Source organism: Clavelina lepadiformis, chromosome 6 (assembly GCF_947623445.1).
Source record: "Clavelina lepadiformis chromosome 6, kaClaLepa1.1, whole genome shotgun sequence".
Lineage (NCBI taxonomy): Eukaryota > Metazoa > Chordata > Ascidiacea > Aplousobranchia > Clavelinidae > Clavelina > Clavelina lepadiformis.
This window is the reverse complement of record NC_135245.1, coordinates 5,551,914-5,578,754: the sequence shown is the minus strand read 5'-3', so window position 1 is coordinate 5,578,754 and position 26,841 is coordinate 5,551,914. Positions and strand designations below refer to the sequence as shown.

The following is a 26,841-nucleotide window of genomic DNA, read 5'->3' as shown; positions in this document are numbered from 1 at the left end:
TCCGGACTGAATAGAAACAAAGACTTCATGTCTGATTAAGCAGCATCCCCTTAACATACAGGCTACTCAAAAGTGAATCTTTTACAAAAAATCTTGTTTAAGCTTCCTAAACTGTAAAGTATTCCGTAAGAAAATTCCTTAACGAAGTTTAGAATAATTGGAAGTTGTTTGTTATTGTTTGTTATCCACTAACCGAATTTCTTGATCACATGCTGTGCTTTTGCCTTCGTAGAACAAAAATAAGGGACAAGGGTGCCTACATATTGATGTTTGTTTTGGCAAACTATCGATTACAAGATGGTGGATGCTAAATATTATACAATGAATCCCAACAAGGGCTTGCTGCGAAGTACAAATGAGAGCGGAAACGCAAATGCAAAGCGTCGTGGAAGCAATTGTATCGAGCAGGTGTTGAAAAGAAACAACAAAACGTGTAACTGGGTAAACAAAAATAAGTAACGCCTTTGCAAAACACTCCCTTTCCGATGTTTGTTCCTTTCACTTTTCAGATCATGTTTTTTCCACTTTTTATTCAAGTGCGACCGTGCTGCGTTACTGGTGTCGTGTCATGTATATCGCAACGTTGGTCAGTATTGTTTAGAAATGTTTAACAATTGCCAAGATTCCTTTTTATGGTGGTGCAGATGACAACGCGAAACCTGACAAAGGTTTATAAATTTAAGACCAAGTTGCATATCTTCGACCTCTCGCAAATAAAATCTGTTAAGTTGTTTGCATCTTACAGGTGTCCATGAGTTATTTGAATGCGGGTATATGTTTTGTAAGATACACAGAAATTCTGCATTTTAAAAAGTTTAGTCTTAAAAGTTTGTGGAGCGAAAAAACTATCCACGGCACACGCAGTCGTGGTAACGCTCAAGTCCTGGTACACAGTATGCAAAATAAATTTGACCGATATATATCGACCAATCTCTACCACATATACCACAGTCCTAAGAATTAATTACCACAATTAAATTCCAACCTTCGGCAAAAGAAGGCTGTTCTACAGTTCCAGACTGATGAGCTAGCCAGTTAATTAATTCGCATGTGAACTCCGATTAATGTCAACGAGGTTTGCTTAAAGACTTTTCGCAAACAAGCAAGATTCTTTTCATCGTGACCCTGGGCCGTCGACTTGCCCCTGCAGTCGCTGTTTGGTGTTATTCTGACGCCGTTGTGACGAACTTATAAAACTTAAAATGCAATATCCCAAAAACAAACAGTTGTTAATTTTCGACGAAATTAACAGTAAATTCTTTTTATTGAAATCTGCCGAAACCATTGAGGTTTGCTAAATTTTCAACATGTTTGCCCGGTGAAAATTTGCTCAAACTTACTGTTTGCCAATTAGACCCAACAAATGTTAAAGAAGTCACATACAAGTTTCAGAAGCATTGGGATCTGTAAAGATGGTAAACAAAGTTCACGTTACAGCTTACTTTAGGTTGAGTAGGCAAACAAAACGCCGATAAAAACATCGACAAGGTGTCTATGCGCAAAAGATAGTGCTTGTTTTAGTATGCATCTTGCTTCAGTTGCTAAATTTTAAAGTGCTCCTTGCTTTCGACTAGGACATTCTAAATTCGTCTTTTTCCAAAGCACACCTGATAACGGATGCTTTGAAATAGACAGTGTGGAACTGCCACTTTGAAAGTGAGAACGATTCGAAAAACGGTGCAGTGACAAACAACTACAAGTAATACTCCGGTACAAATTATTGTCTTTTTAACATTTACAAAAGTTATGGTGAACAAATCACTTGACAAAACTTAAAGCACAAAAACTTAAAATACCTGGACCTGGTTTACTACAGCAACTGGAATTGTCGACTGTCAAGCACGGTATTTCTTAATCTCACAATCTTTCTCTTTGATAAATATATTTTAAACAGAACGTTATACAATATACCTTTGCCTAACGTTAAGGCAGGCTATAAGCTTTCTTGTGTATAGCCAAAGATCGAGTAAATGCGATGTGGGAAGCGTAGTGAACAATACTCAGAGTGTTTACTTTCGCTGATATGTCACCTTGTGCTATATTGGACTAGCGGGAAGACGGAGGTAACTTCCTTCAGGAGGGCAAATATTTGCGTCCGACTTGCGTCGCCTATTACGCACTGCTGGACTCGAGAAATGCCCCAATTGTGTAAGGAACAGGGTTAACTTATTTAACGTCATAGGTTGTCTCATCCTGCCGAAAAGCCAACGCGAAATTGGTCTAAAGAATTCGTTCAACGAAAAACAATGCATTCCAATTAATCAGAAGTTTAACGCTATCGTTCAATACTGGGTTGCTTTTCGTTCGCAAAATAAGATTTTTTACGAAATTTTACAGTAAACAATTAATTTCCTACTATGACAGTGTTTATAATTGTGATAACGCACAACACTATTTTTTGTTTGGAGGAAGGATAAACTTTTTGTTTGAATGAAGGCGTGTGGAAAAATTTAGTTTGGTTTTTATACTTGTATCGTGTTTCAGTCTCTGCTTGTTTTGGATTTGATTTGTTTTCTCAGAGCGCAGCCATATTTTTTTAACTGTCTTATGTGTATTTATTCCGAGCTAATTTTATTTGCACGCACACAAGAATGTTCGGATGTGCAAATAAAGCTTTCAAGTCTTGGCAAACAACAAACCCAAAGCATTATGCTACAAAAACACCAAACTCTTCACAGCAAATTTTGTAACATGTCATTCATGTTCAGGTGAATATACTGAAGTTTGGTGATTTGAAAACTTTGTTAGAAAATATGTCAATATCTTCCTATGATTGTACAAAGACGGTTATGGAGCAACCTTATGAAGTCGCTTGAGCAACGTTTCAAACACAAGCGCAGAAAGAAGTGTAAAGAAAGAAAAAGGCTTGTACACTCCAAAATCGGCGGTCTTCTGATATAAGGCAACCAGTCGAAAGCGTATCCTCGTGAATATGTGAATGGAAGCAACAAACAGACTCATCTCCGTTAGTCGTGGAAGTTTAGAAATAATCATAATACTAACTTGTCCGTGGTTTGTAGAGGTTTTCTGACTTGTAAATAGATTGTAGGTAAGTTCAACCAGCATGTATTAATTGTTAATAAAAAGGTAACTCTAAGCTATAAAAATCATAATATTAATAACGAAACGTAATAGTACAGCATGAATCTTGTTTTGTATCAGTTAGGTACATTGTTTCGTGTCTGTTAGTTATCAGTCAAGTGCAAAAAATCACCTTTAAAATAATTATGGTAACATTTTCAAACAACACAGAGATGACGTGTTCCGCGAGATGTCGCCTTTCTATTAAATGACAATCTGTGAAACTTGCGTTGTTAGACGACGCTATTCTGCGACGCTTCGTTAGACCAAGGTGTTGCGCTAACCTTAGCAACAGTTTTAGAACTGCTGGAAAGTTAAATCGCTTTGTTCCAAATCGCTCGAAAGTTAAATTTCTTTGGTTGTCAGTTTATAAAATGGCAGAAACGTTCTCATAGTTCGTCGTTATATTAGAACTGCTGACATGAAGGAAGTCTGGAACATTTAGATGAACAATTTATGCCAGGTAATAAAGAAGATTATTTACTGAAACTTTTAACTTCCTTGTCGCTGTAATGTATAACATATTGGAAACGTGACAATAGGTTTAGGTCTGCCGATGGAAACATTTTCAGCCAAAGATTAACGAGTTGGTTTAGTTAAGATAATTTAAACAAAATACAATTTAATGACTGTTTTTAATATTACTGATATTTACTATATTCGAATATAATATTTTATGTATTATGTTTTCTAATGCAGAGTTTTACAGATAAATTAAATAAAAAATTGTCATCTGTGAAACGACGTGACCTGTACATCAAACGGCACAGGATTTTGCGTTGTTACACTATGATGTTGTCTTCACCACCATCTAAATATCAGCCGTTTCAACAGTCTTACAATATGGGGAGCGTCCCAAATGGAATGCAGCCAACACCTTACATGAACTCTATGTCAATTGCAGCTGCAAGCAACCAAGTGGGTTTCAATAACCCCGTTCACCAAGGGTACCCAATGAATCACGGGCACCCAGCACAAATGGCGGCGGCCGCGGCAGCTGCCGTTTCCCCGGCAATAAATTCACCCTACGCCGGCATGCCGACCGGCGTCGGCATTTCCCCTAATATGGCGCTGATGTTAAATCGACGCAGTGATAAAGCTTACCGGCGAAATTATACCCACGCAAAGCCTCCTTACAGCTATATTTCTCTTATAACAATGGCTTTGCAATCGTCGCAAAATAAAATGATGACCCTCAGTGAAATTTACAATTGGATCATGGACTTGTTTCCATTTTATCGTCAAAATCAACAGAGATGGCAGAACTCAATTCGTCACAGTCTATCCTTTAACGACTGTTTCGTAAAAGTGCCGCGTTCAGCTGACAAACCTGGCAAGGGTTCATACTGGTCCCTTCATCCCGATGCTGGAAACATGTTCGAAAATGGTTGCTATCTACGACGGCAAAAACGATTCAAAAGCGACAAGAAAATGAAGTCATCACCGAACGCCGAACCCGGTTCACCCGCTGACCACATCGGAAGCTCTTCTCCGCCACCGTCACTGTCCAACCCGGGGTCCGTATCTAGCATCCCTCACGATATGCAAGGCAGTAACTACGTTGACTCCGACTCCGAAAACAAGACGCCTGACATCGCACCAGGAATGTCTTCCACGCCTCAGGACATCCGATACAACCAAGCTGACATCAACCAAGGGCTACCAATGTCAGGGAGCGTGCAAAACGAAAATATTGAAGCATCATCGTACTCAAACCGAATGCCAAATCAGGAACATTCAGAAAACCTTTTGAATGTCCAGCAGTCAGTATCCAACCACGATGCTCCCATCAGTGCAGACTCACCAGCAAGCAGTAACGCCATGAGTGGCCTTCATACCCTCACATCCGTGAACGAAAAGAATATTGAGAACCAACAATCAAATCTACCTCGTTTACATCAAGGTACTTCTCAACACCCAGAAAATAGAATCGGCGGTCACCAAGACCCCCATCATGATTTGTACTCTCAATACGCCCAAGCAACAGCATACGCTGCCGCTGTTCAACAACACAATCCTTTTGCCGCGGTAGCTGCTGCTCATCACACCTTTGCCCCGCACCCGTTTTCCATCAGCAGCTTGATGAATGTTGCCGAAGCTCAACCGCAACAACAGCATCCAAACCAGCAGCAGCAGTCTTACCCTCAAGCGAAAGACTTGCGTGCATATCATGAAGCAGTGCAATATTATAACAGCGGAATGAACGGTTTTGGTGGACTGGTGCCCCCTCCAATCAATGATGGAATGCCTTTGCACTGCCCAAACACTACAGGCCCACCTGAGAATCCTGGTTCATCGGCGGTATCGACCCCATCGCCTTCATCGACATCGTCGTTGTCGCAATATACCACGGCAGTTCACTATCCATTACAACATAGCGACCAGCAACAGAATGACCTGCGCAATGTGCAGAATTTGGACCGCCCCGAGGATCCTGCTTACTACCAAGGGTGCGTACAGGCAAACTAATGTTCTGTTAATAAAATGCAGAGTGTGCACCTAAAAATCTGCTTAATCACTGCATAACACTGAATGTTTGGCATGCAATTTAAACACGGCGCTGCTTTTTGACAGAGCGTTACCTCAAATATAGTACTACGAACGCGTTTTGACGCTACGTGTTCGGCTTGTTTAATAATTCCTCAAACTTATTTGTTAACAAAATTATATTTTAGTACTATTTATTAAAGCGTTAATTTTGATTTATGTTAACAAATCATTGTGAAAACTGATGCTATAAATAGGACTCACGCAATTGGAATTGCAGATAATAACTGAAGTACGTTTTCGTACGCTACTGCTATAGTTGCAGTGCAAATTTGAAGAGGGCCTGCTGAGTGTATGTTATACTTTGTTTTACAATTTAGTGCAATTTGTTTTGCATGTGTATCATTACTAACGATTTATGGCTTGTTGGTTGCTTGATTTTATCCATCAGTCACTTGTCCTGCCTTTTGTGTAACGCCTGTATGTAAATAATCACAACTCGTACTACTGTGCATATATAAGAGCAATAAAACTTTTCATTTTACTTGCAAGCGACTATGTGGTTTTCGCTAGGAGCCTTGACATAGCATGTTCTGATTCTTTGCATGAAGTCTAACGACCTGATAGCTAAATACAAAGTTAAATTGTTAGTGAAAAAAGTAAACAGCCTTAATGCTTTTGTTGTACAAGCTAAACATGATTTAAGTATCAAATTCGTATATGATCGATACAGTATACAGCAAACATTATAAACTGCTTGAGATATTTCCATGTATGATACACTTTGTACTTTTTAGAAAAAAACTGGGACTTATTCGATGATAAACTTTTAACCTAGAAGTGCGGGGTATCTATCACAAAATGGCGATAAAGCGTGACATTTATCTTTCATTTCAGCTAAACCTCTTTAAATTAATAGGACATTTACAGCAGCTGTGTTTCTACGCAGTTGTACTAAGATGAGATATTGTAAGTCAGTGTATGGCTTTATAGAGAAAGTATCATTAAAATAACTTAAATTCAATGCCGTAATCTCCCAAATTTTGTCATAAAACTAATTTTCAGGAGTTCTAATTGGAACTGACATTTTTTGAGATGGTTCTATGGCACGTATACGACGCTCCTTATCAGTTGCTATACTAGTTGAACATTTACATGTTTGTAAACTTGAAAAAAGTTGGACACGCCATTTTGTTTTTAATGATTTCTTTGTTCTTAAACTTTGTCAATTTACTAAAGAATATTTGTTAAGGAGCGCTTCAGCTTTCGTACTACGATCACAGCGCTAAGATTTATTAACCACTTCAATAATATATTGATATTAGTTTAACATCTGTCATTAACTTCTGATGCAAATGCCACAACGTATTCACGAATTCACAGGCATGTTCGAATGACGTCATGGTGGGAATAGTAGGCACAAAGTACCAGATAACACACAGCTGACGTAAAAAGGCAGAAAATCAAGAATTTAGGGTTTCCCGTCGCTTCTAAGCGGAAATTTAATCCAAGAATGAGTTGACCTGATTTGCGAAAGTTTGCGCTAACTTTGCGTTAAGCGAAGAAAACTTTGACGCTAAAACAAACCCCTAATCCGTTTCAAGATTAAAAATCGAAGACGACTTCAACAGGCTTAGTATGTGAGCTTGTTGTGATGCAGTTGGGTGGAATAATGGAATGCGTTAAAGTGGGTAGTGGACCATTGGTGAAAGCAACCCAGCGAATCCACTGGTGTGATGATGACTGACCCATCAGAACCCAGTGTCCATCAGGCAAACATTAACCATGAAAGAAGCAAAAATATCAACACGTGACTAGACGCGTCCACCATGGAGGTATTTATCACTTTAAAAGCGTCACGCGTGTATAGCAAACACACACCACTTACCCTTACTAAGTGCGTGGTTTTATTCACCTTTTGGGTTCAATTCTGTAAAAACGGGGTTTATTAGTGCCAGATGCGAAGAAACCTGATCGCTTGTCGATCGATGAGGTAATCACAAAAAGTTCGCACTGTCTCTTATCACCAGGGTGGCAAACTGCCCAACCCTAGCCCACCACTTCTTTACGTTCAATAGTTCGGAAAATTAAAGTAATGGATCGTTCAAACACGTCAGACTCAGTACATTTTACCCTTAAAAACATAACTGTTTCCAAGAAAGCTAACGTACCTGCGTTTAGATATGCTATGGTTGAGTCTAATATTACCCATTTCCTATCAAAGGCAGTTGATAAGATGACGTATTTTCAAGTTTTAACCTGTCACATTTTACAAGTAACAGCAAAAAAAAGAAATTTTTACGTAAATGCTAAACCTGTAACTGTCCGTCAAATCATCAATCGTCACCTATGGATAATAAGAGGTTTAACTTACATAGTTTTATGCCGAGATTGGTAACGCAGCTTAATTTCATATTTCCAGATATAAGCTTTTGTTAGCTCAATTGTCACCGATCGTTTATGTTTGATGTTTGTTTAGATTAAGACGCGAATTGATCATATTTTATGCTTCATTAATTTACACTAGCGGGTTGACTTAACGCATAAAGCTGCATTGAATAGGCACGGCCCTTCAGCTCCACTTGCCCGCCGAACCCACTCGACAGACTCGATCCGGTCAGTCAGAGTGATCGCTTTTCGCGGATGCTAAAAATTCTTTAAAACTTAGTCTCTCTTTTAGTAAGTGTGTTGCGATTGGGGTGCATCACTACACGTTAAAGCTGTGGAACACGCTATTACTTAACCAAACAAACAATGCGAAACAAGGAAGTGGCAAAAACAACAAGTTCGCGAGCCCGGGATGATTGTGTTACTTGAAGTTTACCTTAATCAAGTGGGCTTGGAAGTGAACGACTGACAAGGTCAGTGATGTGGGAACAGGTGCCTACATGCTGTTTGTTATTTTTGACTTTGAATCTAAGTCGGTTTTGTGCAGACGATTGTTTATTTGAGGCTTGTAACATGGATTAGTTACACGGTCACGATTTTTGTTTTTTTAAATAAAGTGCTCTGGTTTTTAGGTACACGATATTCAATCTTCTTTGGTCACGCTCTTTGGGTTCATACAAAATCAATCGAGTAGTAAACGAAAACGCTAAGACGTTACTCACGGTAGGACCCATCTCACCAAAATCAGAACATATCGAACGGAGTTAGTCAACGAGGAAGCTATTATCGTGTACGCGTTTTTGTCATAGATTAAGTATTCGTGACGTTACATATCACATCTCCACATCTCCACATCTCTAATCCCACTTTCCCAATACGGCTTCGTACGCGCCGACCCATTGTTCCGACACATTGCCCTATTATGGAAAACTGTTTGCTAAAGTGAGTCCGCGTTTATCCGCGTTATAAGACCACCACACACGAACGTTTCATTTTGCCTTTGTCGCTGGAAAAAGCAAACAATCCAGAGGTTATCGACCGGTCACTCTCGCCCTTTACCTATTCCAATATGTTACTTAAAATAAACGTTACAAGTGAAATTGCGGGTTGCGCAGACGAACTAACGCCATTGATGAAGTTTTGTATTATTTTATTGGTGATGATTATGCTGGTAGTTGCCTTGCCTCTTACCGCGTTCTAGCACAAAGTTGATTGGTGTTCTGGTACACTGTAAACTTATACGCTGACTTTTGATAAGTTTCGTAATGTTTATGTGTGCAAGAATGAGGAAATGTACGTGGGCTAGCTACTCCGTTTTGCCAATATAACGTTTCACCGCATCAAAATTAAATTTGCCTGAACAGATCAATAATGAAGCGAGCTTTGGGTTAGGGTCAAAAGGAGAGATTACTGAAGCATGACATTTGCCCAAAGTCTCTTTTAGTTTTAATTTTGAGTAATTTAATCTTGCTGGACCTTCAACGGTATACGCTGAAAACAAGCTGATTGTTTTTACAAAAGAAATGGTCATTTTTTTATCTGAAGCCAGAAAAACTTACATGATATTTTAAAGTTATTAAACCAGGAATTTTTCAAGACCTGAACTTGAAAGCACGTTTGAATGTTTTCTTTTTTCTACATTTTCATTAAGTACGTTTTATCTTTTATCTACATTGGATCTAAATCATTGGTTTCGGCAGCAAAATACGAAAGTTTAACATCATGTACATAAATTTCGTACATGGGCGACAAGCATTTGTCAATGCTTGAAACATTGCGGAATAGCCAAAAACCAGTCGTTGTACATGTGCGTAAAAATTCACGTGAATCAAGAATCAGTAGATGTGAGTAGGCACTTATTGATCGCTGCCTCTTGTCATTTACTTTCTTTATTGAGCGTTGAGGGCTATGTGAGATGAACAGCGCGTAGATATTCCGTACCTGCTTTCAGTGAGTCCCACTTTTTTGTCTGGCAACACTTGAGATCCCACTTTCACCTAGACTCGGCATGTTTTTTGGCACCAGCCCGAGCCTCTTAATGCCACTTAGGTGATCTAGCTTGAGTGGTAAATTATAAAACGCTTTGGCTCGGCCTACATGCTAATATTGGTGTCTTCTGTAATAACAACTTATTTGATGTCAAACGTAGCGCATTTTTTCATCGAAAGTATGTAAGCTACGACATGGCGAATGATGACAAAAGGAAAATCACTATACACAACACAAGCCGTTTTCGAAAATTTAACATAGGGGCACTAAAATTATATAAATGAGATTAAATTAAATTGCCCGATAAATTGAACAGAAATACTCGAAAAATCAACTTCTATCTTATATAACTTATATGAAAAATTGATTAGTTTTTAATGTTTGGAGGCTATTCTTAACAATGTTTTGTACGGCACGCGACCAAAATTCGGAGCGTTATCTCACCTGTCGCAAAAACATACAAAGTAGGCTTCACTTTTAGTTGTTTCTGGCCTAAAAGCTTGTTTTGTTCACTACATAGTTGTTAAGATGCACCAGTGTTAAATGGCTAATACGGTGGTTATGTGTAATCGTGTGAAAAATCGGTTTCAACAAAATTGGCCTATCTGGTTTTCAGCAGGTGACTCTCCGAGCACTTAAGCCAATGTGTTTGCAAATTATATTACAAACATTTTAAAGATAAAAGTGGATCAGTTCTTTTGACAAAATTGACAGTTTCCGCTAAGTAATGTCGGCTAAATTTGCTTTACAATTTGCACCCCATCAACAATGTGTTATATTTATAACTTATATAGTGCTGGCTAAATTGTCTATCATAGATAGCACCAAAAAGCGGATAGACTTACTCAAATAAGCACAGTTTAAAAATTTTCAGAAAGAAAATATAAGAAACTATCGCAATTGGAATAACTATGATTTTGTTCGCAATTTTGAGGACAATGCACTTGTTTATAATCTTACTACCGGTCGGACCCACTCGGTCGTCGATTTACGTTGCTGGGTAAAGCGTTGAAAATAATCTGAGTAATCGTTCTAGATCGTCAAACACGTTAATTGTCAAGAATTTTTCAATTTTAAGCTCAAACCAATCACTTTACATACGGGCTTCAGTGGCATAAAGTCAGTGGCATCCTAACCAGGTTGATGCAAAACAACAAAGCACTTGTTTTTGTTGGGGCGCAGCAGCTGCCCATCTGTGCTTTTTAAAACATAGTTTTTCAAACTGAAAGGCTGTTTTCGATACTCTTGACAATCATTAAAAGTCGTCGAAAAATCAAGTCGAAAAATATTTCGGCTTTCAAACAACACGTAGAAAACTGTGCAATATTCTAACAGACGTTTATTCGGCGCAGCAACACACATTTTTTCGTCATGGGTCGACGACTCGACGACTCGACGCCTCACAAGGCACATATTATGATACCATTTTTGTTTCTCGTGTTCACTTGCGCTTTATGTTAATAATAAATACGTTAGGTATTTATAAGTTAACATCACACGCTTGTGAAGATTTATGGAATCCTACAAATAGCGACTGGATTTACACCTACACCAGTCTGCGTCTGACCTACACAGAAAACTTATTTTACTGATAGATATAATTAGGAATATTGAAAACGCAAGCACTAACTCATCAGTTCAGCAGAACGTGCAGTAAGCTGTCATGTGGGTTGGTTGATTGTTGCTTTGGATCATTGCAAACGTGGTAGTGTGATTTTAATCAGAGGTTCACAGCAAAGAGAAATCTTAGAAAGAGCAATTTTATACGTTTTGGTACATCTATCGAGTTTACACTGGTCAGTTAAAATCAAACCAAAATGGCTTGATTTTCGACCGGATTATGTTCAAGTACAGCATAGGGATGTCTTTAGTACCGTTACAAGGTTAAACCTTTGTAATCTTGATGTCTTCAATGGTCATTTTTCTTGAAACAAGTTAAGGACATAATTCTTTCAGACTAATTCGTACGCTGCTCGTAAGAACGGATACAGTTGGATGCGTGATGTAATGAGCAGTACTTTCAGGTAATTCAATAGCCCCGAAAAAACAGAACAGTTTTCATTTTAAGTTTGCGCATAAATCAAAACCCCGCTCCTATAATTAAGTTTTGGCTTTTGCTGTACAGCTAATGTATTGAGAAAACAGCTCTCACTAATGCTTAGCACAGCCTTCAAGCAATTGAATAGGCGCAACATAATAGTGTTGTTTTCGATGTAGGTGATTTTTTTAAATCTATTCAATCAGCCGTCACTGTAAGGTACTTTTCTTGCTAGTTAACAGCAGAGAGCGTGCTAATTGAATAAACTTTTGTTCATTGAATGTCTCTTAACATTACTCTTACATCACGGCTTGTAATATTACTGATGTAACCGTATTTGTTTCTATCTACTTCAAGTAAATAAAGCCATATCAGGTGACAGAGAATCGAATAACACCTACGTGCGACTTTGTTGTTGAATAAAGTTTACTTACATGTCGATAGAATAACGCCCTAAAACACCGATAAAATGGGGAGACCGATTTAATGGACTCTTCTCTTACTTTCATTTGGTGACTTGACTTCATTATTTTTATAGTGCCGTTTGTATTCGATTGAGTTGCAGTGTGCCTTCAAAAATATAGCTAACACCAAAAATCAGCAACCTCAAACCATTTGGTCGTGTGACGTACTACCAGTTGCAAAGAGCTACGATTTAGAAGATTCGATACTGATTAGAATTAGATGACGATATACACTACAAGCAAAAGATTAAAATAACTTGAAAATAGTTCAACCAAAACAACTAAGCCAACTGAAGCACCACCAACAACAAAGATAAACAACGATAAACCATTAACAGCCATTCTACAAGCATAAACTAGTAAGGTCTAAAAACTAGATTTTAAAGATACAAACCAGTGTGTTTGCTTTAAAATGTCAGCAACACTTCACTTTCTTTCTTTCTTTCTTACCATGTTGATCATTCTATCAACACTTCATTATTTTGGGAACGAATGTCATCATTTTGCCGCCATAAAATTCGGGAAATCTACTTACATCAACATCATCGTCACGTTCAGGCTGAAATCACTCATTCGTTACAAACTAAATTTACATTTCAAATGACGTAATAATTCAACATGGTTTCGAAAATGAATGGGGCTTGAGTTAAATAATAGTTGAGCAAATATTGACGTAAAGCGCTGTCACAAAAACGCTTTGGGCCCACGTGTTCCCCGGACAAGTGCGCCACAAGTAAACAGTAAGACTATAGTCTATTGATTGAATTAAAGGTTTTTCACTGAATAATGTGCAAGGTATATTAAGGGGTGCTTATGTTGTGTATCCGTTACCAACTGTATTGTTTATATCGTGAATGGCAAGGCTCGACTGACATCGATTTATTTGAGTTTTTCGATTGTTTTAAACAAAACACTTTGTTTAAGTAGGACTTTTTGGAAAACAGAAACCGATGCAGTAAAATATTTTAGATTGCAGTTACAATTAAAGCATTAACTAAATCTTAGCAACGTAGCCAGTATAACGTTGCAAAAAATACCTATTGCAGCCAAAATCGTTCATATTTTGGCAACCAGGAAACGACAGAGATTGCCAAGCGGGTTTTGCAGCAATTAGCGGGCTTCGAAACGATGCAAAATCGGTAATGCGGTTGAATTTTTCCGAAGGTCAGATAAAATGGCGTTGTTTAGTGGGAGGGAACGACAAAAATATTTTTTCTTTCTACGTTCCCATGCATTCGGAAAGGAAAGTGAACTGATTTGGAGTATAAAAACATTTCAAAGATTACTTGTTTACTATCCATAAAAAGGCAATAGTAATTTTATAAATTATTATTATCTTTATCGATTTAGCGATATATTACTCAGAAATTCATATTTTTCGTTGGACATTTCAACGGCTCTTAACTCTGCAGGAGCTGCTGTAACTCGCATTAGATAAAGGTGTTTTGGTAGTTAATGTTAGTTTTGCGAATATTTTTAGCATTGATCGGGGTGATATATAAGACAACAAATAAAATTGACGAAGCTAGATGAAAGACTTCGAAACTTCGCCTCCTTCAGTAAAACGATTTCTATTCTGTTTTTACTTATCCTTTGCATCTGTCAACAAAACGTGACTGTACGCAACTAGATGTTATTTTACCGATCAGGGAAAAAGTGCGTAAATGAAACCTAGTAGGTTTATCAGCATCGGCATTTACTGGCTGTTATTAAGCATTGTTTAATAAATTTTGAGGGAAAATTATATTGGTAATAACTATTCTAACCAAATGTATTGTTCCACAGTTTTGACAAAAGTGTTTGTTTATGTACAAACTGAAATTAAAGTTTAAATTATTCCTTGTTACAAAATTTCCTATTTGACAAGTACCAAATACTTAATAATGATTTTCTAAAACGTCTTATTTCTGAGATTTTAATATGACACAATATAGCATTACGGGCTCCGTTTGCTTCTCAGCTCATTACTCATTATCATTAAATAATAATGTGGTTTCGCACTTTTGCAGAATAAATCGTTCTTCTCAAGAAGTTGAGCATAAAAAGCTGGAATATTGCAGAAGGATGCGTTCGCACTATCCATCACGTCATCCTTACTTTTTCGGTAAATGGCACCCAAGAACTCAGTGTGGAGACTACGTAAACATGCGATGAATTCAGACGATACCATCGACGTGATAATGACACCCGTGGATCTTCACAGAGGACCGAAATTCTCCAAGTATGTGGAAGAGCAAAAAATGGAAGAGCATTCTAGAACGCTATAACTTTGTGATATGATGCGATGCAATTGCAACGAAAAAATTTTTAGTTTGTGGCGTATTATACTCGTTAATACTTTGAGCAATATCCCATATCCACTTTCAGTTTACTCGAGTATATTTTTCTTGGGTGCTTCGTATATGAGCGCTTGCAAAATCTATCCATAGTCAAATATGATTTACAAGCTCATCATATAGTTTGAGAACCTACATGATTGCTCATACCAAGAGTGTAATGTTACAAGTAATGAATTGCAAGGAGCGGCTTTTACGAATCAATGGCAACCGATATCATGTCCTTTTTTCTTTTACAAATAAAAGCATACTATGTTTGTGATTACTTTTTTGTAATAATGTTTGCAACATTATTTCAAACATGTACCAGTATTACTATTAGTTTATGACCTTTTTAATTTTTCTTATTCGTTTTTCATCATCTGCTTTGACTTTAAGTGAATACAGGTTGAGTGAATACCTTACTATTACTTTCTATTAATTTAATTCTGGTGCGGCATTGTCTTTTATGGTGATTTTAATTCAAAATGTTTGTGATTACTTTTTTGTAATAATGTTTGCAACATTATTTCAAACATGTACCAGTATTACTATTAGTTTATGACCTTTTTAATTTTTCTTATTCGTTTTTCATCATCTGCTTTGACTTTAAGTGAATACAGGTTGAGTGAATACCTTACTATTACTTTCTATTAATTTAATTCTGGTGCGGCATTGTCTTTTATGGTGATTTTAATTCAAAATACAGTACGAAGAAATCACACAAATGAGCTTTTATATAAGAAACAACTTATTTTAAAAAACATCACCGAATAAACACACTCGTCAGCCAGTTTACAAAGCGTGTATAAATAATGATTCTATCGTTTTGTTCAAGGGTTATGGCAATAAGAATTGATCGTTATATAGTGATAAGGCGAATAAACAAATATATACAACAATAGATACGAAATGTTGCAACTTCGATCAAGAAATTTATTTTCAAGCCAAGCATATTTTAGTCCCTTCACATCTACTCATGCGTAGTAATGACTTCCTCCAAAGCAAATGAAAATGTTTCCGACCACTTTCTGTAAAACTAGGTGATATATTTTAAGAATTGCTTTTCTATTTCTTTGTAAAATGCGTATGCATATCACCGAATGAAATATCACACCCAATTTACGGTCCAGTCAAAGGTCACCATTAAGTGACAATGGATGAGGGGCTTGTTTTGACTTTGTTCGTCACGGTCTTTTGAAAAACTGTCCCTTCCACCTGTGCACGTATCCGGCACGACATTCTTCACAACCAAGCTTTGACCGGTTGAAAAGTTGCATTCGAAAGTGCGGTAACACTCATAGATTGCTAATGAACTTTACTTGCTAGTCAAAACGTCCCACTTAATACAGACAATTGGAAAGTTTACGTACAGAAAAACTGTTTAAAAAGCGTGATCAATTAGTAGTCCATTTATCTACATTCAGCATTAAACTAACAGTGAATAATAATATCAGCTAAACTAATAAAAGTATTGAAAAAAGTGTAAATATGAGCACATTTCATGCATTCAAGAGCGTCTGAGCAGATCGAAGAACATTTACAAGCACATTCACTGTACAGTGCAATTGATAAAACTTTTGATACTAATACAAGTAAAAAGGAAAAATGGAACCACACAGGAAGAAAATATAAATTGGAAAGATTTCTGTTTTCTGCAAGTAATGAAACGAAAAGGTTACAGCATTTTTCAAACTTTCTTGCACACCCGCTCTAGGGTAATGTTTAAAAAGGGATTAGCAAATACTCTACACATTGTCTAAGCAAACTTTCAAGAATGACCCAATATATCGGTTCACTAACTGACATTTTCAGTTATTTAAATCACAGCATCCAAATCTAACTACAGTAATGATCAATCCTAAGTAATAGGTGACAAGGTAACATGACGTCAAACTTAGACCAAACATTTTATCACAATTTCTCCAGGATATTAAGCTAAATGTACGTACCATCAGGTTGTATATCAAACAAACCTAGTCAAATTAAAATCATCAAACACAAACACAACTTAATATATTTATTTCAACTTGCAAAAAATAGGAAGCGTTACTTGTCATGTTATACTCAAAAGATTAAATTGAAAACGTAATTTTAAAACTTGTGTATAATAAACCATGTTTTTCCACTTCTTTTGATAATATTTTAAGCAGAATTGGATTGACAAATCCAAATGCAAACACTGCGAGTCTGCTCAATATTTATCAATGACTTCCGAATAATGGTGCTTCTCAAAGGGACAAGGAGCATCAAAATTGTTGCCTCCCACAAATATAGTTCCAACAAGTACTTGGGCGACCCAGTGTTGTTGGTATCCTTGTGTCTATATGCACAAGGCAGTTAAGGACCTAAAAATACAAAAGACAATTTGACCAGGGTGAGAATTAGTCACAATACAATGACGCTTCGAATTGAATAATCTCTATCAAATAAACACGTCTGTCGCGCTTCACAGCCTATAAAAACTAAAACAACTTGGCCGCGAACTAAAGCCGCCATTTTGAATGGTTAGGGGTTAATCATTTGAACTAAATAGAAAGAAAACATAAAATTGTTGACCAAAAAATATTATGCAGGAATGTATTATTTATTGCTGCAAATAATGCTGTGACCACACGGTCAAAACAGACAAAAGAAGTTTTATAACAAATTAAATACACTGTTCAATTCATAAAACAACTTTTGGCGTTTTTATCATGATGAAAAACTCTATATACTTAACATATGACACTTGAAATAAAAAAGTAGAGAAAGTTGACTGAAATACGTTGAGAAACATACATTTTCAATCAAAATTCGCATTTTTGTTACCCTATATGAAAATTATAACAATCAAATTCCAAGTTTTAAATGTAGCTGAAAAGCACAATGTACAGTTATTTTTTTTATTGTCGGACATGCATGTAAACACTTTTAAAGACCAAATCTCGGTAAGTGATATTGCGTTTATCGTCATATATCGTGATATATTTTTCATGAGATCGATTTAAAATAGACATTCTACAGGTTTATTAGACCAGTGTTTGAGCATTATTACGCCGTTGACGTCGTTATTAGCTTTAAGATGAATGAGGGTCGCAAACAGGTCCAAACTGGAAAAAACGCGCTGCGATGTTGTCCCCCGATTGCTGATTAGAAGAGGTTTAAAGTGGCTGGAGCAAAAAGCGTAATGGAATGAGCTAGAATGCGGATTCCACTCCGCAAATATTTACAGAAGGCTTCACGTCGACTTGAAATGGTGGCAAAGTGGTTAAGGAATTATAAAATAGTCAAAAAACTGAAAGGAGCAAAAAAGAAATGGAAAACGCTCCTTTTATTTTATTTTCTGCGAAGATCGTTTAGAGATTAATGTCAAAGAATGAGTTCAAATTTCTTTGAAGGGTTGTTACGTCAAATGCTGTGGCGGGGCAGGCGAAATAAATTTTTGTAGCTGAAGCCGGCACAAATAGAATGATAGAGATATCAAGAAGTGAAGTAATAAAAAATCTTAATCTTTGTAATTTATGCTTACGTTTTTGCAAAGAGTTATTTTTCGTTATTGCTTAAAACCAGTTTTCCACTGCAAAATCTCTTTACTCTTTTCGAGCATTCTCTAAGAAATGTAAACAAACATAATTTCGTTTTTATGTTATTTATATATATACACTGTATATAATGGAATAAATGATTAACGTATATATAATGGAACAAATGATTAACGTAGTTTTTGGATACGTTGAGGAGAAGCTATTTGTAACATTGCCCACTGTTTTCAAAATTACAGATCACTTTTCAAACCCATTGAAACAAACTTATTGCCTAAATCTGTTTCACCAATATATATGCAACTTAACATTAAACGTACGTGTATTTGAACGAAGTTACAGAGTCTTCAGGAATAGAAATACCTTTATAAAAGTTAGAGGAGTCTTAAGAATTTAGTACCGGGCAAACTGTTTTCGTCAATTGTTTAGATCGTCTTGAAAACGTCCGCGTAAAGATGGCCACGAAGCATCATCTATGAACCTATATATAAACGATTTAGGAGTTTTTTTAGTTTCAGATATGAAGTGTTCCGCTATGTCGTAAAGGATTATTTATACAGTGGTTAAGATAAATGCGTCCAATAACAAGATATCAATAAAACTTCATAAACATATAACTTACTTCACAAATCAAAACCAAATGAAAGAAAATGTGTAACCTTATTGGTGCTGCTTGTTTGACTTGACTTAATAAGACGTAAGAAAAACCAAAAGTTATAGATGTAACTGTATAGTTTTCAACAGAACAAAGATATCAAAATGTCCACATGATATGTCTATATGTTCATCTCATGTTCATCACAAATGTCTATATGTTCATGCATACTGCATGAAAATTCACATTTAACCTCTGAAATTTAAGTGACAATAGTTCAAATCAAAGTTACAACTGTTCCTTATAAGTATCATAATTATGTTTATTAAACCATTTTCCAGTGTCATGTTAATGACGCTCTTATGCAATCACACAGAACGAAACAAATTGTCACGAAGTTTACCTCCTTATAGAAATAACATTTTAAAAGTAATTTGACTCATCGATTTTCCGATTCTAAAATACACCATTTATACTTCTTCCCGCTAGAACCTTCAATTGTACCTAACTAATTAGTTATAATTAATTGTGCTCAAATGTTGGAAAATTGAAACGAATTGCATAAATACCCTTGACCTACAAATGATATAGAGTAATCAGAAAACATGACCAACTACAAGGTGAACTCTTTCAATTATAAACCATTAAACAAATAAACTTACTAAAGTGACAAAGGAAAGCGTTTTGCAGACATTTTGTTGAAGTCGTTTTTATAACTTCTAAGAGTGCTATATTGCGCAGTCGGGTCTCGGGCGTCAACTGCAGGCAGTAAAGCCGCCATATATCAGCTACAAAACAATTAAACGATCACTCCAATGTTCAACAGCTACAAAAACAAAGAAATATGGACTGTAATAACTACCGCAATTTACATAGTGAGTTGTTTCAAGAAAGGGAAGAAAAAAAACAAACGACAAAGCATTAATTTCGTTCCACAACAGGGGTATCGGTAAATCACCGAAAATACCTTTCAAAAGACCCGCACAACAAAAAAATTTATGACATAGAGATCGGTATACGAGTATACGAACCATGAAGCCTAGTATTGGGCATGGTGCCCAACCATTTTGCTACTCTCACAAAATTAAAGCCATGTGGCCACACGTCGACTATATAGGTTACAATAACCTGCATGCTGGCAACTGCAATACTTAACGGGTTTATCATTCGAAGTGTTTCACTAGTCACCATATGAATAGTTACAGCGGATACAAAAAAATACACAACAAAAACGACCTGCAAATTAAAAAAAATATACTTCTAGGAGTACATAGTCCATTGCTAACAGGTTGAAAGATCGAAGAGCGTCAAAAAAACTGAGTTTTTATGTCCATGGCGTAACACTAGGAAAACTGTGCACATAAATGAATACATTTTGACACGCAACGTTTTATTATGTGATGTTGAAACAGCAAATAATCAATGCAAATTATTTCAAGTTACTGTCAAAAGTATAAATAATTCTTCTATCTTTTTATCATGTTATATTCTGTATAAATCTTAAAATCCAAAAATTATCTTTTAGACTACTATATTACGGGGCCATCAGGGCTGTCACATTGAGTAATTTGCACAACCTATAAAATCAGACTTTTCATTAAACTCTAATTTCATTTCCTATGACTATCTTGGAGTCACTGAAATCACAATTAACTTTTAGCATAAATAAAAGAATAGATACCAAGTGTGACATACATAGCCAATGTAGGCCAATATCTCTATTTCTCTAAGAACCATACTCTTATATTAGAATTCGAGTCTGCTGCTTTTAGAATACTCTTTCCACATTTCATTATGCGTTGAAAGGCGTACATTTTCACCCTTATACCGTAAGAAAAGTCGGATAAGATTTTTTGCGTGACCATCTTTGTTTGTTTTGCTGTCCTCCATGTCAGTCTGCAAACACCTGTAAAGTTTATTCATCTCGCCGACCAGAGTGTTTTAGTTATTTTCGCTTTCGGCATGATAGAGCAATTAAATTGACTGGAAATTGATACAGTTTATCGCAAGCCATCTCAAGGGAATTGAAGCGAGTATTTCTCTGTAAGATGAAGATGTAGTAGCAATATTTGAAATTCTTGGGATAAATTCGTGATCTGTTCAAGGCGTACATCGTTAAAATAAACTACAAAGGTATGTAATGGAGTTCATTTTTGCTCAGATGATGGCAAGAATATTACATTTCATGATCTTTGGTGGGTCAACTAGAAAACTGCACAGTATACAGACCAACATTAAAAAGAAAAAGTCAATTGTTTTAAATGTGATCGATGATCTGATGTGATTACAATGCATTATCGAGGCGCCCATTTTGAGCGAACTAAAGAATCAATGGGAGTCGTGACAACTCAGTTCCACTTTTAAGGATATCAAATCAAGTTTTAAACACGTAGGAATTCTCCGCTCGACCGAAAATTACAATAATCACGCCACACACATAGGTGAGAATGGGGTGGAGCTGTAAACAAATACTATACGGCAAAGTGTTTGGGAAAATTTCCATTGGTAAACATCTATGTACTGAGAAAGTTTCTTTGTTTGATGAAGAAAAATGAAAGCATTATGTTTGCAAAAACATCAAAAAAGTTTTGAAAGTGCTTTTAAGAACACTTGTTCTTGTGAAAAAAAATTGCAAAGCGTATCGGAAACGTGAACTCTTGTGTAAGGTCTATAAGTCAAAAACGCGTGAGAAACCTTTCCTGCAATAAAATATAAATCAAGCTCATTATCATTAAAACAAATACCCTGGATAAATATGAAATTATTTGCTTAATAAGTTTGCTTTTTTGCCCTGGAATTTTTGAGGTGTGAAGACGGCGGTCACAGGGTTTGATGGATCCCCACGCCACAATGAAAATTTCCGCTCGAACGAGGATGCACCTGGTAAGACTACAAAGCACTCACGGCTTGGCAAATGAAACGAGTTTGATCAAGGGGAGAAAATTTGTGTCAAGTTTTGAAAGAAAGTAAAATAACTCATTCGCAAACTATACCCACGTAATTAAGAGCCCTAATTTGTCATCGGGGGGCAACGGGAAAAGCCTTGGCTTTTGCGCACCTGACTAGGAGTTAATGTTTATTACTCAGAGCGATGGTATACCAGCAAACAAAATGGCGGTGTCTGGGAAAAAACCTTAAAATTACTTATAACTATTTTTTTAATAACAATATGTGTAAACTTTTATTACTTGAATGTTGTTTATATTTTAAGAGTGTTTTGATATTCATCTAAGTATAAGTTTTAAAATCTATGAATAACAAAAAATTGCCTTGTTAATTTTCACAACTGATTTTGTGCCTAGAACAACATAAGTAGCATAAAGAATTAATTGTTTCTGACAACACGAAAGACTTACACTCAATTTACATTTACATCTAATCCATTTTCTAGGGAAAAGTTTTCACTTTTGAAGTTTGATTAAGCGGTAGAAATTTCATCACAGTAATTATTATTGCTTTAAAACGAAAATGCAACTGTATGATTTACACTCGTTAAGCCATAACTGCAAGTATGACATTATGCAAATAGGCTTTATAAAATCAGTAATTGGTTTTGTTGACATGAGGACTGGCATCCCTAGTCCGTTAATTAAATGGCCACCAAACATGAAGCTTTTACGTCATTTAAGCTGTACGTGGATAGATTGAATACTTCTGTTTTAAAGTTACGCACCATTCAATCCGGGCCAGATTAATTAATCATCAATTACTCATCATCCGCAAGAACAGGAAGAGAGAGGTCGGTGGTCAGACCTGTTCAGACATTAATGTAGTGACAACCAAACATCAGACGTCTGAGTGGCAAAGTTCGAAAATATTAAAGACAACTTGTAACATAAATCAAACTTAGTTATAAAAAGTCAATTTTAGTAACTTTATTAAAAGTGCATCATATACAGTTAACGATTATAAAATGCTAGCAAGAGTGATGGTGTACCACAGCGTGTTAGTAAAAATTTATGATGACGATTGTCAGCAATCACTCAAAGACATCGTCACGGAACACACCTGTCCCACAGGGTATTGGAAAAAAGCGATAGTAGTAACATCAATCCCAGTAGAGATCATAAACAAACGTGAATCCATTTAAAACAAATTCACAAAGAATTAGACGTCTGAGGTACCTGACCTTGTAATTACTCATGGAACAGAAAAGTTCACCTATGGTGGGTTCTGAAAGCGGCGCGGTTGATCAATTATGAAACAGAGGTCTATGAAAATGCCGAAGGCAACTTCTCGGTAAGTTAGTAAACAAACAAAAGTATTCCGGACAAAAGAACCAAAAAACAAACTTTGGCGTACGTTTTGTTATCGCAAACAAACCATAACAAAACTTTTAGCCTTTTGATACCGTTTTTCTTGACTTTTATTAATGAGACTTTGTTATCCAAGGCCACTGTTAAAATTACGGGCAAAGGCTGTTAATATCAAGTGTCAAATAATTGCACAAAATTGGTTTACAATCACTAGACTATGAAATAAGTGTGAGAATCACGTTACCGCAATTAAGCATAGTTTTCTGCTAGATAAAGCAAGGTTTCGTTTCCCCATTTGAAATGCAGACTTTGCAGTAAACTCGATTATATTAGAGCGCTATAAAACTTGGAATTTTGAAATTAATGTTATATACAACTAAAAACTTTTCAATAACATAAATATTTCAAATAAAATAAGACAAAAGGTTTAAAATACACGTCATTTAAAAGCCTGGTGTATGTCAAGTTCTTGTTTTGTATAAGATTTAAACTGTTTATTCATGGGAGTTATCATTCATTGACAATTGGTAACCGGTACGCTCTTGTATATGAGGTGAGAAAGCGTGCGAAACCCAGTTCGCTTTGGAACGGGAAACCCTGGTGAAAGATTTCTTTTGGTGGTGTTTAGCAACTCCCGCTGGTCGTCAGACATTCTTGCAGCTGTGTCTTGGAAAAGCTAGTTGATGACCGGTTCAGCTTTTGTTTAAATGTAAGCAAACTCGCGGGTTCGAAAACTTCAAAGATAACCTTGCCATACTTGAGCAGTTTAGTTGCTTACAGAAGCTTTCTTTCGCTCGTAATAATTACTTCAGTTTTAATAGATCTTTTGCGCTACTAAGAATCTAAAATTAACCGATCAACTTAATCTAAAGGAGATACAACTTTAAAGATATGTAAAAATGAAGAATATAAATAAACAGAATGAAAAGGAACAAAGCATGAATGCAATCATAAATGCAACTTTTTTGAACATTCTTTCTTTTGCTTATAAAATGCATTTAAATGCGTCAAATAAATGTATTAATTCGCTAACTGTATTCTTAGATTGTACAGTACAAATGATAAAACTTAACTAATTAACTTATGAATAAACAATTACATGTAATTTGCAAATTAAGTGTACAAATGTAGGCTATACGTTAAACTTTTTATAAAGCTGTATTACCCACGAGTGATGATTCCCACGGTTTGTTTGTACAAGTTAAGGAGAAGTTAGCTTCCCTTAATTTGTCAATATGTTTCATTATTTTTAACGCTTCACTTGACTAAGAGAAAGCATAGCCCATAATTCAGTGTTAATTTTACAACCTAGCCCACACGTAATTTGTTATCGAAAATGTCGAAGAGAGTGTAAAAAATACCAAATCTTTATTCAGTGCACACCTGGTGTAAACGAGCTCTTAGAACAAATATTCATTACGACATACCTCAGTAAGGTTACTAATTTGGGGTAAACTAAGCAAGTTGACTTACTAAGTTCTTCAAATGAAGACGAATATGTGAAGCAAGACACATTTTTTGGCACAAAAGTAAATAGGCAATGTGAGATTTACAAACAAAAATAAATGTCCAAGCATAAATAATAGACAACTCTAACAGAATAAAACAAGAATTTCTCTTTAAAAGCAGCTTTAAAAATTGACATTTTCTTTAAAAAATAGCAACTGATAAAAGATGTAGGTTTAAGTTACTAAAATTATTCACGACGAAGGTATAAGTCAAATTCTCCTATAACTTTGATAAAAATATTTTAGTCACTTTTTTTCAAGTCTTAAAAAAAGAAATTAGGAATATAAATTACTTATGTATGGAGACGACAATAAATTTATGCACGTTATCTAGCGGTGATAACATTTTGAATGACACGTCAACTCGCAATACCGTATATATTTTTGATGGATAATTTGGGAAGTAAAAGCTACATGTCCTATATCTCATATATCTGCATCTGCGCAAACACAAAGAGAACAATAAGAGAAATTTGTCTGTATCACGCGGTGGAAGTGCATATAGGCACACGGAGTCCACGATTCCATTCGTCTTTCATTGAAATAGGTTTCTGATAAGTATCTGTTCGTAATGGATGACATATACGATAAACGGCTTGGCAGAGAATCTGTGGAGCACGCCCACATCATTTCTCATAACGATTCGTGCCTTGAGACACAATAGCTGGGTATTAACATTAATCACACCTTTGCCAATTCTTGTAAATTGGTTTAAAACCAATCTTCCAGGTACTGAACTTTTAACCCTTGCATAACACGCGAGGTGATCCGTCGAGCGGGCAAGACAAAAATTAAACCAAAAACAAACAAGGCAAAGAAGAAGACAAATAGCTATTCTGAAAGGGGTTGCCAGCAAAAGCGCAGGTGCGACAGAACGTCCAATGGTATTTGTTTGCCGGCACGTCGAGAATGATAATGTCAGCGGTTTCCAACAACGCTAGATCGGCGAGGCACGCGCGTTGCCCTGGAATTTCGACGAAAATTCATGACGTGCTGTTGTGAACAAGGCTGTGACCCTTTGAGTGAACGATGAAACTTTTCCGGCTGTCGGAGATGAATCAAAATCAATCTTAAGATATTCTTAACATTTGTAAAAAGATTCTCGACCACGGTTTATTTGAGAGCATGATACATTTTTGAGAAGAATGAAGGGTCCTCTGTTTTACAACCTTCCATAATAACTATCAAAAACCGTCCAAAAAGTCCCTATGAGAATTGGTTGAAATGTGGACTTTTAAAGGCCAAAAAAGAATTGTTTTCCATGCTCATAAATAGTTTGAAACTCGTAGCCCAATAACAGGATCTATCAGGCAAAGCTGCCAACTTGCGTACATATATATTTAAGTCTGAATCTAAAAAACATTCTACATGTGAACAAATGACTTCTGAATCTGTCTAAATATCTTCTATCGCAAAAATAATTCAACATTTCTTTCCCCAGTATGTACAACGGTGGCTGGTGTTTCGTTTGAGGAAACTTACGTCTAGAAGAATTGAAAGTTCATTGATTTCTGACACATTCAACTTCCCCCTTTCTTATGCATCATTTGAAACGTTTTCAGTGTTATTCGTGCGCATATTATCGTAGCTTTCCATATCTCGTCCGGAGTCGACATTGATCGAACGCTTTTAGGCACACATTACCGTAATCCAGGTAAGTCATGCCGGCTTTTACGTTAAACAGATGTGGTAAAAGGTTGTGATGAAGTGGCGATGGTGGCCGAGGGTCGATCGCGGAGATAAATGGGAGCCACCTTGCTATCCTCGCCTATCTCGGTTCACTATTGTCACGATCTAAGCTCAGCAAACAATTTCGTTGAACACCAGGTGAGTTGAGAGATGCTATCTACTACGAATTAACTAGGAAGTGGAGGAATACATCCTCTATACGCACAAAATATTTGAACGAACCACTTTTCATAAGATTGGATTTCGGGCAAGCCTTGATGGTACGGTGAAGGTGATCTAGAGATTAAACTCGCCGGAAGTAGAAACTTATGCCATTCACCAAGCGTCTAACTTTTTGCGTCATTAGGTTGGTTTGAAATATTTTAAGAAGTAGCTACTCTACATCGACACCTAGCGGCTGCTTGTTGTACAAACAGAGATCATGGGTTAACAGGGTCGCTATCCATTTATGCTCTCTGAACATACAAAAGACTTTGTCCGACTCGCGTTTACAATACCACACGACTC

At 36.3% G+C, this 26,841-nt stretch overlaps 1 protein-coding gene and 1 long non-coding RNA gene across 2 annotated transcripts; one reads left to right on the top strand and one right to left on the bottom strand.

The window, feature by feature from the left end:
- Positions 1–3,354: 3,354 nt before the first annotated feature.
- LOC143462136 (uncharacterized) lies at positions 3,355–15,187 on the top strand. The gene is made up of 3 exons (XM_076960180.1): positions 3,355–3,544; positions 3,781–5,531; positions 14,457–15,187. The coding sequence occupies exons 1-3, from the start codon at positions 3,527–3,529 to the stop codon at positions 14,599–14,601; spliced, it is 1,914 nt and encodes a 637-aa protein (XP_076816295.1). The 5' UTR covers positions 3,355–3,526; the 3' UTR covers positions 14,602–15,187.
- Positions 15,188–15,437: 250 nt separating this feature from the next.
- LOC143462137 (uncharacterized) lies at positions 15,438–20,707 on the bottom strand. Its single transcript, XR_013118141.1, has 4 exons — positions 18,946–20,707; positions 18,650–18,767; positions 18,274–18,354; positions 15,438–17,110 (listed from the first exon to the last, which is right to left on the bottom strand). It is a non-coding gene; the product is annotated as an uncharacterized LOC143462137 (long non-coding RNA).
- Between the last annotated feature and the right edge of the window lie 6,134 nt (positions 20,708–26,841).